This window comes from Nerophis lumbriciformis, linkage group LG10 (genome assembly GCF_033978685.3).
Source record: "Nerophis lumbriciformis linkage group LG10, RoL_Nlum_v2.1, whole genome shotgun sequence".
Lineage (NCBI taxonomy): Eukaryota > Metazoa > Chordata > Actinopteri > Syngnathiformes > Syngnathidae > Nerophis > Nerophis lumbriciformis.
The window spans coordinates 21,684,653-21,699,241 of NC_084557.2; the positions used below are offsets into that span (position 1 = coordinate 21,684,653).

At 41.9% G+C, this 14,589-nt stretch overlaps 1 protein-coding gene across 1 annotated transcript; it reads left to right on the plus strand.

Moving 5' to 3' along the window:
• The first annotated feature begins 1,776 nt into the window (after positions 1-1,776).
• On the plus strand, positions 1,777-12,581 carry igf2b (insulin-like growth factor 2b). The gene is made up of 4 exons (XM_061970015.2): positions 1,777-2,034; positions 2,536-2,680; positions 4,991-5,172; positions 9,389-12,581. The coding sequence occupies exons 1-4, from the start codon at positions 1,969-1,971 to the stop codon at positions 9,629-9,631; spliced, it is 636 nt and encodes a 211-aa protein (XP_061825999.1). The 5' UTR covers positions 1,777-1,968; the 3' UTR covers positions 9,632-12,581.
• The last annotated feature ends 2,008 nt before the right edge of the window (positions 12,582-14,589 follow it).

Here is a 14,589-nt window from a genome sequence, read left to right on the forward strand (position 1 = left end):
AACCAAATGTAAATAATCAAATGTATATACTTGGTCTTATGCTTTCTGAACTCACTATGTTCTCTGCTCGCTGTACATATCCTACCAAGTCAGACCTACACTGTTTCATTGTCCATTTCTCAGATGATGCAATTGTTGATGACTGAAGTGCTGATATCAACTAAACCCTCCTCATCCCACCCCCCGGATTGTAAATATTGTACATAATGTAAATAATTCAATGTATATACTCTGATGATTAACTTGTGTGATGACTGTATTATGCTGATAGTATATATTTGTACCATGAATTGATTTACGTGGATCCCGACTTAAACAAGTTGAAAAACTTATTCGAGTGTTACCATTTAGTGGTCAATTGTACGGAATATGCACTGTACTGTGCAATCTACTAATAAAAGTTTCAATCAATCAATCAAGAAGCTTGGAGGTTGGGTATTGGGCGCAGTTGGGTGTTCTACAGGACAATGACCTCAAACACACGTCAAAAGTGGTAAAGGAATGGCTAAATCAGGCTAGAATTAAGGTTTTACAATGGCCTTCCCAAAGTCCTGACTTAAACGTATGGACAATGCTGAAGAAACAAGTCCATGTCAGAAACCAACAAATTTAACTGAACTGCAGCAATTTTGTCAAGAGGAGTGGTCAAAAATTCAACCAGAAGCTTGCCAGAAGCTTGTGGATGGCTACCAAACGTGCCAAGGGACATATAACCAAATATTAACATTGCTGTATGTATACTTTTGACCCAGCAGATTTGGTCACATTTTCAGTAGACCCATAATAAATTCATAAAAGAACCAAACTTCATGAATGTTTTTTTTGTGACCAACAAGTATGTGCTCCAATCACTCTACCACACAAAAATAAGAGTTGTAGAAATTATTGTAAACTCAAGACAGCCATGACATTATGTTCTTTACAAGTGTATGTCAACTTTTGACCACGACTGTATGTACACTGATACAAATGTGGCCCTCCGTAAAAAAAATTACTTTGACACCCCTGTAAAACCTCGATTTGTCTGTTTTACTGCATGCACTAAATATTTTGGCCACAAGAGGGTACTGTCGAGCAGTACTAATGCGCCTGGCTCTGCAGGACTATGCCAACACTGCTGCTGGAGCCTACTAGCGCTTCACCTCTAGATGTCAGTGTGAGGATGACGGCATCGGAGCCGTGGACTGGACCCACACATCCTCACCTGCTGTACGAGGCACACTTATATAAGGATGACAAAGTTTAGTTTTTTTCATATTTATGAGTCATTTACTTCGATTTGTTTGCATTTTACGGAGTGACGCAATTTGAGAGTGACGTCATTTCAGTCCATTTAATCCTGGATTGAATTGGACATCCCTCTTATGTCAGTCACATTGGGTGTTTTTATTTATTTGTCTTATCTCTCTTTAGATGCCCCCACCCCCCATGGAGAGGAGGCATCCCTCTCCTCCTGCTGGAGGCTGCACATCACCTCTCGGTGACATTCTGATGACGTCACCACACCGTTTCCACTCTCCAGTGAAATACACAGGATGGAGTAGTTCGTTCGTTAAATTGTGATGGTTGTTCAAAAATACATTTTTGGAGACTCCTTTGTGCACTTTTGTGTAAGACATGTTTTTTTTTTGTTTTTTTTAACCGTGCGGTTAAAAAGGAGGAGAGGAGGAGCGAGGGGGTGGAGAGTGTGTGTGCGTGCGTGTGTGTGTGTGTGTGCGCGTGTGTGTGTGCGTGCGTAAAGTGGGCGTGTTTTGGTATATAATACTTCTCCCTGAGAAGTTTTAGCCTGTCTCCTCGGTCTCTGGGACAGCCTTTCTTTCACACATCACCTAACTAACATACTGGGAAACTAACTCACCTGCAAGCACACCCAAAAGCACCAAGTAAGGCCAGCTTTTTTTTTTTTTTTGTTTTGTTTCGGTTTTTTTTTCTTCTTCTTCCCATTTTGTGACTATACTGCCGACTGACATGGACACCCTGCGATCCAACTCACTTTGCCACACCTGCAGGGAAACGCAGCCCGGCAGGATGAAGGTAAGCAAAAGATGATTTATGCACGTTGAGTTTTGCTTTTTTTTTTTTTTTTTTTTTTTTTTTTTTAAGTATAAAAGTGCATGAAAAAGCATAAGTGTCATTTGGATTGAATTGACATTTAATTGCAAATTCTAGTGAAATGTCTTATTATAAGTAAAGGAATTTCAGGTTCTGGAAGGTGCAGGGCTTGCAGCAAACAGCTGGTCTTATTTGCCGGCAGATAGGGGGCGGTAGGCGAGGGTCATTGAGCGCAATAGTGAGCAAGGAGGGGGGGAATAAGTGCTGAGTCTTGCTTTTTTCTGATATCGAACAGCCTCTCTTGCAAATTCTGGCATGTTGTGCAAGAGGTAAAAAAAAAAAAGAAAGAAAGAAAAAAAAAATCCTGTCTATCTTTTGTGACTTGACTCAAAAGTTGTGCACTTGTTTCTGAAAAATATCCAAATAATCTGGATGCATAAAATGACTTGGCTGTGAGTTTATACAGTATGTGTGTGTTTGCAGGTCAAGAAGATGTCTTCCTCTGCGCTGCTCTTTGCACTGACGCTGAGCCTCTATGCGGTGGAGATGACTTCGGCAGAGACGCTTTGTGGGGGAGAGCTGGTAGACGCGCTGCAGTTCGTCTGCGAAGACAGAGGCTTCTATTTCAGTACGTTTGGCTGCGCGTAAAAAAGCGCTGCGCAATTGTCTTTTTTTTTTGGGTGCGCAAAAAAAAAACCCCCAAAAAACCAACAGATTTGTTTGCATGGCTGATACTACACGCACGCGCGCGCGCACACCGCTTAGGAACGATACAACTGCGTCTCAAGTGTGGTATCGATGCGCGCAGGAACTGTATACCTCTCATTGCATATGAAAGGCCGGGGCCAGCACGTGAAGCCTCACGCAACACAATAGGCTGCTTGTTTACCAGTAAAGCAATAGCACCCATAAGGCGTGCAGTCACCGCACTAATGTTCACGAGCCGTTTGTTTTCCTCCTCAAATTTCCACCTTTCAAGGACTGACCATTAACTAAGCCAGGGGTCGGAAACCTTTTTTGGCTGAGAGAGCCCATCCATCCATCCATCCATCTTCTTCCGCTTATCCGAGGTCGGATCGCGGGGGCAGCAGCCTAAGCAGGGAAGCCCAGACTTCCCTCTCCCCAGCCACTTCGTCCAGCTCTTCCCGGGGGATTCCGAGGCGTTCCCAGGCCAGCCGGGAGACATAGTCTTCCCAACGTGTCCTGGGTCTTCCCCGTGGCCTCCTACCGGTCGGACGTGCCCTAAACACCTCCCTAGGGAGGCGTTCGGGTGGCATCCTGACCAGATGCCCGAACCACCTCATCTGGCTCCTCTCTGAGAGAGCCATGAAAGCCAAATATTTTAAAATGTATTTCCGTGAGAGCCATATAATATTTCGGTAACATTTTAGTATGGGGAACATATTCACCATTAATTAGTCGCTTATTGACATGCAAATGAGTAACATATTGACTCTTAATTAGTCATTATTAAGTACTTATTGTTGCCTTATTATACAACAACCTTAACCCTAACCAAATAACTCTAAATTAAGTATTTGCTACTTACAATATGTTCCCCTAGTGTTCAAATAACTCTTAATTAAGTATTTGTTGCTTAGAATATTATATTATTCTGTACACATATTATGTATATATTTGTTAGATTTTTTGTCGCTATATTTAGTCTATTTATACCTGCATTGTCCTTTCCATCCTTACACTTTCCATCATTGTAACTGAGCTACTGTGTTGAACAATTTCCCTTGTGGATCATTAAAGTTTGTCTAAGTCTAAGAATATGTTCCCCATACTAAAGTGTTACCAATATTTTTTAACACTAAATTCAACTAAATGCGTGCATTTTTAAGTAAGACCGACATTTTTAGAGTATAATAAGTCTCTTATTCTTTTTTAATAACATTGTTATTCTGAAGCTAACCAATAATAAATTAAAATACTTTTTACCATTAGTGCGACATCTTGAACAGGTGCGGTAGAAAAACGGATGGATGGATTCAAATACATGAGAATGTTTTATATTTTGAACGTTATTTTTTAAAACTGTGATTACCAGCGGAATCATTCATTGCTTATGGTGTTAAGCAATGTCAGCTAAGATTTATCTGAGAGCCAGATACGGCCACATCTGGCTCGAGAGCCATAGGTTACCTACCTCTGAACTAAGTATTCTGTGGCTTGTTAATCCCCAAGTGGATTAGTTGCTGTGACACACATCCTAAAATATTGGAATAATAAAAAAAAATCACCTTTGAGACTGACAAGAAATTTCTTTGTACGTGCCTCCCCCCCCCTTTTACACATCGTTATCCAATTTAGATCCTGTCTCCTTCTCTTCTTTCCCTTCCTGCAATCAAACCTAGCCTCGAATCTCGTGAGATTTCCCCAACATTGTATTGGGCCGCGGGACTTCAAACAAGCCCTTTATTGATGGTGAATGGCGTTCCCTTTGCGGAACATTCAAAACGCGCCGCTTCCCCCCCTTTCACCTTATTCTTCCTCTGCGCTTTTCTCTCTCTCTCTCTCTCACCCGTCATTACTCTATTCCTCTTTTGATTTGCATTCACCTCCTCTGTTTCAACCCAGCTCACACACTCTTGCGCCGGTCCCCTGCGGGCTGTTTTCTCTACCTCTCCCTTGCCCCTCCTCGTCCCCAGTAATCTCTGCTGACTTGACAAAGGACAAGGTCAGGAGGAATTTCCATTTTATGTATTCGCTCACCTACGGGACTATGGCTGCATAGTGTTTACATGTGTTAGCCCTCGCCAGATTATCTTCTCCAAACAAAAAGATTTGTCGCGGTTGGTCATAGATTTCCTTTTATCCTCTTTGCGCCCGCCTCTGTGATTGTAATCCTGCAAAAACAACCTAGATTCATTTCTGTTGTGTTCTCTGCATATATAAAACCTCACCATGCCTCTCCTCGAAATCTCCCCAGGTAGGCCCACCAGCCGGGGGAACAACAGGCGCACCCAGAACCGTGGGATAGTAGAGGAGTGTTGTTTCCGTAGCTGTGACCTCAAACTTCTGGAGCAGTACTGCGCCAAACCCGCCAAGTCAGAAAGAGACGTGTCGGCCACATCTCTACAGGTCATTCCGGTGATGCCTCCATTAAAGCAGGTACGCCACACCCGCAGCAACACAGCGGTATGGGAACCGGTGAAATCCTAGTCATGACCCCCATAGCCAAAATGTTCATCTTGATAGACAACAAAGTGCTGACCGTCATGGAAATAGTCCAGACACTGTGCTCGAGAAAGGACATACTCACACATTGCTGGTCCGTGACAAAAACAGTGTGTTCCGAGTGTTTTAGGTTATTAGTCATGCTCTCAGAATCTGGCTCGCGTTTAAAAAAAAACACCTGACCGAACTCACTCGAGAGTCAAGAGTGCTGGCTCCATTCCCAACCCTTTTACAATCCCCTTCATGCTCGTGTGTCAGTGTCAAAGCCTCTCCCCACAAATAGTGTAATATTGCAATTGTAAAGGGGGGGGGGGACGTAAGACTCCTCCTATTAGGCTAAACCAACTTTTCTTACCTATTGGTACTTGTTTTTGTGTATTTGGGATCTGCATAAGTTTGAAAATGTGATATTCATATATTTATAAAACAATCTAGCCAAACGAGCCGATTGGAGTTTTCCCCCTTCGTGAAGTTTTTCCCATTGATGATGTCAGCGGTTAGCTCCATATATGGTAAAGTTTTACCCGAAGATCTTTGCTTGAGTCCGACGCTATAGTCAATAAGATCCTTCTTTTTCTCTACCTTCTTAGTGTGGGGCAGACTGGCTCGTACATGCACATCGATCCATCGATCCTCCGCTGTATAATACCAAGTAGTGTATAGTTCGAACTTGTATCTATCAGTAGACTCTATATGGAAATACTAAAAACTACAACGTGAATGACGTAAATAAGACCACCCACAAAACAACGCATTCTGAGGTGACAGTTAGAAAGTGGCTTGAAGACTGTAATATATAATCTATGCAAAATGTAGTTGGGATCTGGATAAGTTCTGAACATGTCGGAGATATTTATAAAACAATCTTGCCAAACGAGCCGATTGGAGTTTTCCCCATTTGTGAAGTTTTTCCCATTGATGATGTCAGCGGAGAGCTCCATATATGGTAAAGTTATACCCAAAGCGCCATTGTAGTCCAACGCTGTAGTCAATAAGATCTTTATTTTTATCGCTATCTTCTTAGTGTGGGGCAGACTGGCTCGTACATGCACATGCATCCTCCGCTGTTGCCATTTCTAATACCAAGTAGTGTATAGTTCAAACTAGGGCTGGGCGATATGGCCTTTTTTTAATATCTCAATATTTTTAGGCAGGATATATATCTCGATATTTTCCCTTAGCTTTGAATGAACACTTGATACATATAATCACAGCAGTATGATGATTCTATGTGTCTACATTAAAACATTCTTGTTCATACTGCATTAATATATGCTCATTTTAAACTTTCATGCAGAGAGGGAAATCACAACTAAGTCAATTTAGCAAAACTGTATTTATTAAACAGTTATTAAGCAGTGGCACAAACATTCATGTCTATTCCAAAACAGAAAGTGCAAGATTGTCAGAGACATTTTAAAACAAGCTATAAGTGCACTTTTGTGCATGATGACACACAAGGTATTTCAATAAGTGTCACATAAAAATGAGCTGCATATCAAATAGTATATGTCCTACGATGTTGATGTGGAAATAGTTGCTTCGGCATTTAGTTGGGGTGGCACCGAACGGAGATGTTGACATGATGTAAAGACATATTCCCGCTTGAAGCCAAACCACCGTCAGACGATGGACCCCGTGCTGTTTTTCTTGGGAATTAATTCTTCCAGATTTGCACCTTCTTTCTCTCGTATTACCACTCAAACCACACCGTTAGCTGTTAGCATCACAGCTAACGTTACCATGTCGATACCTCTCGCTCCGCGGGAGCGTGTGACTTTGCTCACGTGACAGTATGTGACGTATGTAAGAAGGTGCGCTTGTTTTAAAGTCTCTGTGAGAAGGAGAGACAGGAAAGAGTGAGAAACACATGCAGTTTAATGCCCTGCAGCTAAAAGCAACTGCGTGAGAACGTATCTCGAATATCACGATATAGTCATTTTCTATATCGCACAGAGACAAACCAGCGATATATCGAGTATATTGATATATCGCCCAGCCCTAGTTCAAACTTATATCTGTCAGTAGACTCTATATGGAAACGCTAAAAACTACAACATAAATGACGGAAAGAGGCATGTAAATAAGACCACCCACAAAACGGCGCACTCTGAGGAGACAGTTAGAAAGTGGCTTGAACACTGTAATATATAGTCTATGCAAAATGTATTTGGGATCTGGATAAGTTCTGAAAATATTGGAGATACTTATAAAACAATCTTGCCAAACGACCTGATTGGAGTTTTCCCTATTTGTGAAGTTTTTCCCATTGATGATGTCAGCGGTTAGCTCCATATATGGTAACGTTTTACCAGAAGTGCCATTGTAGTCCAACGCTGTAGTCAATAAGATCCTTCTTTTTCGCTATCTTCTTAGTGTGGGGCAGACTGGCTCGTACATGCACATCCATCCTGCGCTGTTGCCATTTCTAATACCAAGTAGTGTATAGTTCAAACTTATATCTGTCAGTAGACTTTATATGGAAACGCTAAAAACTGCAACATGAATGATGGAAAGAGGCACTTAATCAAGACCATCCACAAAACGGCGCACTCTGAGGAGACAGTTAGTAAGTGGCTTGAAGACTGTAATATATAATCTATGCAAAATGTATTTGGGATCTGGATAAGTTCTGAAAATGTTGGAGATACTTATAAAACAATCTTGCCAAACGAGCCGATTGGAGTTTTCCCCATTTGTGAAGTTTTACCCATTGATGATGTCAACGGTTAGCTCCATATATGGTCAAGTTTTACCCGAAGCGCTGTAGTCAGTAAGAGCCTTCGTTTTCTCTATTTTCTTAGTGTGGGGCAGACTGGCTCGTACATGCACATCCATCCTCCGCTGTTGCCATTTCTAATGCCAAGTAGTGTATAGTTTAAACTTATATCTGTCAGTAGAATTTACATGGAAACGCTAAAAATTGCAACATGAATGACGGAAAGAGGCACTTAATCAAGACCACCCACAAAACGGCGCATTCTGAGGAGACAGTTAGAAAGTGGCGTGAGGACTGTGATATATAATCTATACAAAATGTATTTGGGATCTGGATAAGTTCTGAAAATGTCGGAGATAATTATAAAACAATCTTGCCAAACGACCCAATTGGAGATTTCCCCATTTGTGATATATGGTTAGCTCCATATATGGTCAAGTTTTACCCAAGCGCTGTAGTCAATAAGATCCTTCTTTTTCTCTATTTTCTTAGTGTGGGGCAGACTGGCTCGTACATGCACATGCATCCTCCGCTGTTGCAATTTCTAATACCAAGTAGTGTATAGTTCAAACTTATATCTGTCAGTAGACTCTATATGGAAACGCTAAAAACTACAACATGAATGACGTAAATAAGACCACCCACAAAACGACGCATTCTGAGCACACAGTTAGAAAGTGGCTTGAAGACTGTAAGATATGATCCATGCAAAATGTTGACCGAAGAACTACCACGACAAGGAAGTGTTTAAAATGTGGGAAAACAAAAAGAAAATCATAATATGACCCCTTTAAAGTCTGCAAAAGGAGAAGCCGGTGTAGGGAATTAGTTTGGACATGTCCCTGGTGTGTCCAGGCAGGGAGAGTTGATGGGTACAGGCTGCTCTGAGGGGCCAGCTGTTGTTAAGCCATTGAAGTGAATGAAGGGGGATAAACACTCTTCAAGTGGCAGGACCAAAACAAGCCATTCACATGGAAGCACTGGCTACGGGCGCATAAATTCCAGTCCCCCCCCCCGCCCTCTTGCTACCGTTCCTACTTTTTCCTCATTCAGTAGTACTCAGCAAAACAGTTTACCATGTTTGTATTGTCATTCAATCTGCCGCCGTTCAGTAGTTTAGCAGGTCGTTGAGTGGGCGCCGGCATGCTGGTCATACGTATACGAGGCGAGCGCCCACCCTTCCTTTTCACAATATGTTAAAGAGGCAGAACTAAGCACTTGTTGACAGCTTCTCTCAATCGAGGAAACCAAAACAAGAAGCGTTTGGAGGCGAGCCGAGGCTGTTATGACTCTCCGCGCATGACATTAGATTCCCATTTGATTAGCCAGATAATGACTGAACAAAATAAGCATATCACCCCTAATGAACTCCATCTTTCCTTCTTTTCTTTTTTTTTTTTTGTTTGTTTTGTTGCCTGCACGCCACAATAGGAAGTCCCGCAGAGGAAGCCGCATGTGCCCGTGAAGTATTCCAAATACGAGCTGTGGCAGAAGAAGGCGGCCCAGCGGCTCCGGAGGGGTGTCCCCGCCATCCTGAGAGCCAAAAAGTTCCGGAGGCAGGCGGAGAAGATGAGAGCCCAGGAGGATACGGCCTTCCACAGGCCCCTGATCAGCCTGCCCAGCAAACTGCCGCCCGTCTCTCTCACCACGAACAACTATGTCAGCCACAAATGAGCCCGCTGCCAGCCCTTTGCACAGAGTTTGGAAGGACACACAAAAAAAGCCTAGGGGATTATAGCTTTGTCTCTGACGTCATTTCTGTGGCAGTCCTCTTTGACCTCCCCTGCCCTGTCCGAGCCCACCAAACCCCCCCCCCCCCACCCCCCACCACCACCACCACCCCCCCCCCTGCCCGATTCTCCTCCACTTTTTTCTTGACCCCTGGCCCCCTTTCTAATACCCCCCCCCCCCCCCCCCTCAAACCCCATCACCCTCCTCCGGAACACAAACATGCCTTCACATTCTTCCCGTCTGAACTTTTTTTTTTTGGCTAGCTCTTTCAGTCACCGACACAAAAGGCACAAACACAAACGTGAACAATTCGGCCGAATGCCATTCAGGTGGACCCGTAAGCAAAAGAGTAAATGGAAGAGAGAGAAAAGGAGATGAAAGAGATGTGTGTGGCGTGCAAGTGTCAAGAGGACACCCAGCGGAATGTTTTTTTTTTTTTTTTTTTTTGTCCTCTTGGAAAACAACTCAAAAGTGAAGAAGAAGCTTGCATGACAGAATCCGTTCCATGTATTTTGTTTTTCCTGAGGCGAAAAAGAAAAAAAACCTCTTAGTTTTTTATTTTTTTTTTAGTTTGCACCTCTACCTATAAAGGGACTTCCACACTGTAAGGAATTATTTTGTAAAATTAGATTCCTGTTCCAGCACCTTTTGATCACAAACAAAATGCAGAAAAGAGTCTGCAGAAATTGCACATTGCCACGGATTACGTCAAAGTAAAGAAAAATAAATGGCACTATTTTTTTATGAACAATGAACGTGTAGCTTCAAAACAATGTCATGGTGCTAGCTCCGGGAAAGGACTTCAAGAAGAGATTGAAAAGCACGTTTGTTTTTGTTTTTTTTCTGTTTTTTTTTTTCTCTCCTTTGAATGAATTTATTATAACTTTCCGTTTTAAGGAAAGTGAGACTTTTAAAAGAAAAAAAGGGGGGGAAAAAAGGATATGGGGGAGCTCCTGGCAGTGGCAATGTCAAGGGGGATGTGTCACTGAGAAACTATGGGGGCTCTGACGGCATCAAGGCTCACAGGAAATGCAAGCGGCTGCTCATCACTAGCTTGTCACACGTGGCAAGGGGGACTCGAGACCCTGTCCCTGCCCCTCCCCACCCCCCCGTGTCCCTCCGAGGCAGATGGACACAGGGAATATAAATATGGGACACCGTGGACTGCCTGGATTTGGACAGTACTACTTCCTGTTTACTGTGGCTTTGTGGACTGCTCCGACAGGAAGTAAACATAGCATGGACAAGTGGGATAATTGATAAGGATTTTTGTTTTTGTTTTGTTCTTTTCTTTTCATATCAATTTCAATGGAAAAAAAAAAAAAAAAAAAAAGGAAATCCCCGTCTTTTCTGGTACCATGACATTCCTGTTTTTTCATGTTAGGCATTTTTCATGGTAACGTTCTGATGTGTTACTTTACCGTTTTAAAGAAAGGCACAGATATTCTGATTCAAAGGGAAAAAAACAGCAATAATGTCAACTAACATTTATTTTTATTGTATATCAGTAGTATTCACATGCTTTTGCCTGAAAACAAATACTTGAATATATCTATCTATATATATATATGAACATAGATATATATGTATATATATAAATATATATATAGATATATAATTAGTTTCCAGGGACGTTATTTCCTTTAGTCTGAGCTGTATCTTGCGTAATGAGCCGCCAAGCTTTTTTTGTTTGTTTGTTGAAAATACAAATAAGGGCACTGTATAAAGGCATTATTTATTTTGTTATAAAATATATTTGAAAAATTGGTCCAAATAATATGCGCAGCACTGATGCTCAACTGACAGATTTATTTTGTATGATCTCTGTTTTCCAATTGGAGCTGTAAGGCTTGTTTTTGTAGATGCTTTGTACCAAAAAATAATGTCTTTTTTCCTTCCCTTGTTCATCTGCCGTTGTTACTTCAAATTAATATTTTAACAGTCTGAATCTTGTGGGCATGTCATGTCACAGAAATAGGTACATACTCATGACCGATAACGTGGATTATGGGAGTGACACATCGGTTTTAGTCGATCCACTATGTTTTGAAGCCACTTTAGTACTGATGGCGGGGGGAAAATGTCCAGTCCTCAATTAAATCATGAGTTCATAATTGTGCACGGTGTCCTAAGGGGAGTCTTGTTCATGTGGGTTGTTCGGATCAAATGTCACTACAGGGTCTTAACTCGCGCAATTCAGAGGCATAAGTGTTACATCAACGATCACTACTTTCTATCTGTCTTGACTTTGGCCTTGATCATATGAAGCACTATCATCCAGCCGTCCGACTATTATCATTTTTATGAAGGGCTATTTGGCTGAACCATCTCTAATGCAGTTGTAGGATTCAGGTAAAAATACATATGCGCTCTGCAGGGAGGAGTGTTCCAATTTTTTTCTAGGGTTATCCATTACCTTCCATAATCATGCCAACCACTGACACCTTACCACTTCCTCCTTCATTGGGTTATGTATCACCCATAGGAGACCTAATCAATACTAGCCAAACTGAGGTAAAGCCAATATTTATACAGTTTCCTGTCAGAGATCTTCCATATCTCTCTCTGATTATATTCTTCCATTGTGCAAACAGGCAGACAGTGCAATTATTGTTATTATTATTATTATTATTATTATATGCTGGGACTGCATTCATTCACTATTGTAAAGATCAAACAGGCTACTCTAGTGTTGTTGTAAATGAAAGACAACCACTTCTTTTGGTAAATATGAAGAGATATCCTGCCGAGCAATTGCGATGTTTTCTGTGTCAGTAGCTCACTCAGCCTCTGTGTATTTTTATGGATTTAACATCCGCACGCTAGAACGTCCGAAATGCACAATTCATGTACTTTCATTTGAAATATCAATAAAAACAAACATTTTATCAAACTTCCCATGTGTAGTATAGTTACTGCTGTGTCCTCTGCCATGTCCACTTCAGTTTTCTTTTAGAAGCAGGTAAAAGTGATATGCTCTGTAAATGATTGATTGTGTCTTGAGGCTTTATCCAGATTTATCAGCCGCCCGTCCCCACTTTTTCTCCTTCCCTGCCGGCTTCCATATCTGTCCTTCAATGTGTGTACATCACCACTCGCATTAGCCGACACATTTCCGCTCTTTTCCTGCTGCATGCGAGCTGCTTTCAGATATGACTAAATGTGACCTGTAGTCACCGCAACAAATGGAGCATGTTTCCCATTCTGTGCCTATGTTTGGAGGGGTGACATGTCTCAAATAAGCACATGCATATTTGACCTGTCTTTGTTGACATGCATGCACGTACTCAGCCATTAGTTCTTCTGTTACCGGGCAGATTTACTGTTGCCTATCTTCCTGGAATGGAACAGTTTCTGCGGAATGTTTTATCACAGTGCTGCACAGTTTACTTTGGGCTGTCACTGTTGTTTGATTTTACCCTCAAGAGTTATTTCTTTACTGTCGGAAGATGAGAAATGTTGCTTATCTTTGTTGTGTGTACGCGTATACAGCATGGGCACCATAAGGGGGTAGAAACGATTCTAGAGGCCCCTGAGAATAGAAGAACATTAGCTAAAGGGATATTTTCTTCCCAGGACCCCAAATCTCTTGCAACACCCCAAATACAGTCTACGTAATGCATGTGAAACTGTGTGGCCATCATTGCAGGCCAGTGTGCAACTTTTGTTACCCCAACATCCTAAGAACCACTGCAGTGGACATTTAAGTTTGTTTTGTAACTCTGACTAAAGAAAGAGACCAAAAGAAGACATTGGTCCCCAGGAGGTTATAATACCTTTTAGTTACTACCGACTTCTTTATAGTTGGCTTGCAATTGTCAAGAGTTTGTTGCAATCTCCATCCAGGTGACAGTGTTCTCCTTCACCTGCTTGGTGATGTACCCTGAAGGTGTTTTTAGAACAGTGCAATAACATCAGGGACTCACCAGTCCCATGGGGTCATCAAGTCACCACTATGCTGGACGACGCAGCATAGACTCCCAAGTGCAACCAACTGGAAGTGTGTCAAATCTTCACCGCTGAATTTGATCGAACATTTAGGGCGGATGCGTTTTAGACGTCTTATCCAATCAAGACAGGATGATGGCATTACTATGTATGATGGCTGACTGTCAAGAGTCAAGAAGAATGCTGCAAGAAGCTGTTTCATTCATCATTGTACTGTGATTATGTAAGTCAGGAGATGAAAAGTTCCAATCTTAGACTTAGACTTAGACTTCCTTTTTATTGTCATTCAAATGTGAACTTTACAGTACAGATAAGAACGGAATTTCGTTACATATCTTTGTGTGGACCTTGCATGTTATGGACGATTTTCGCCGTGTAAAAAGAAACATGTATGTTAAACACAGTGGAGACTTCTCCAAAGGTGTGATAGTGGGTATGCACACTCTTGGCATTCTCTCAATGAGCTTCAAGAGGTAGATATAAAGATAGATAGTACTTTATTGATTCCTTCAGGAGAGTTAGATTTAGATTTAGATGTATTGGTCCCCTTTGGGGAAATTCATTGTCACTGCCGTACATTTAAACAATAGACATTACACATCACAAAAAGAATAACAAAAAGACATCATACATGACCAACACACATTTACAGGCTTGTCAGACAGGTTGGCCGGGCCTGCTGTTATGGCGGCTATAGCTGCAGGGATAAGGCTTTTCCTGAGGCGGGCCCTCTGGAATTTGATAGTTCTGTACCTGCGCCCTGATGGTAGTGGGATGATGTATTGGTGTAGTGGGTGAGTGATATCCTGGACTATTGTTTTTGCCAGTCGGGTGATGGACCTGTGGTTTAAGTCTGAAATGTTGGGTGTGGAATTTTCCTGAGGGAGTTCCCTCAGGAAAATTAAAATTTCAGCAGCAGTGTACAGAATTGAGATCGAATTTAAAAAGTAAAT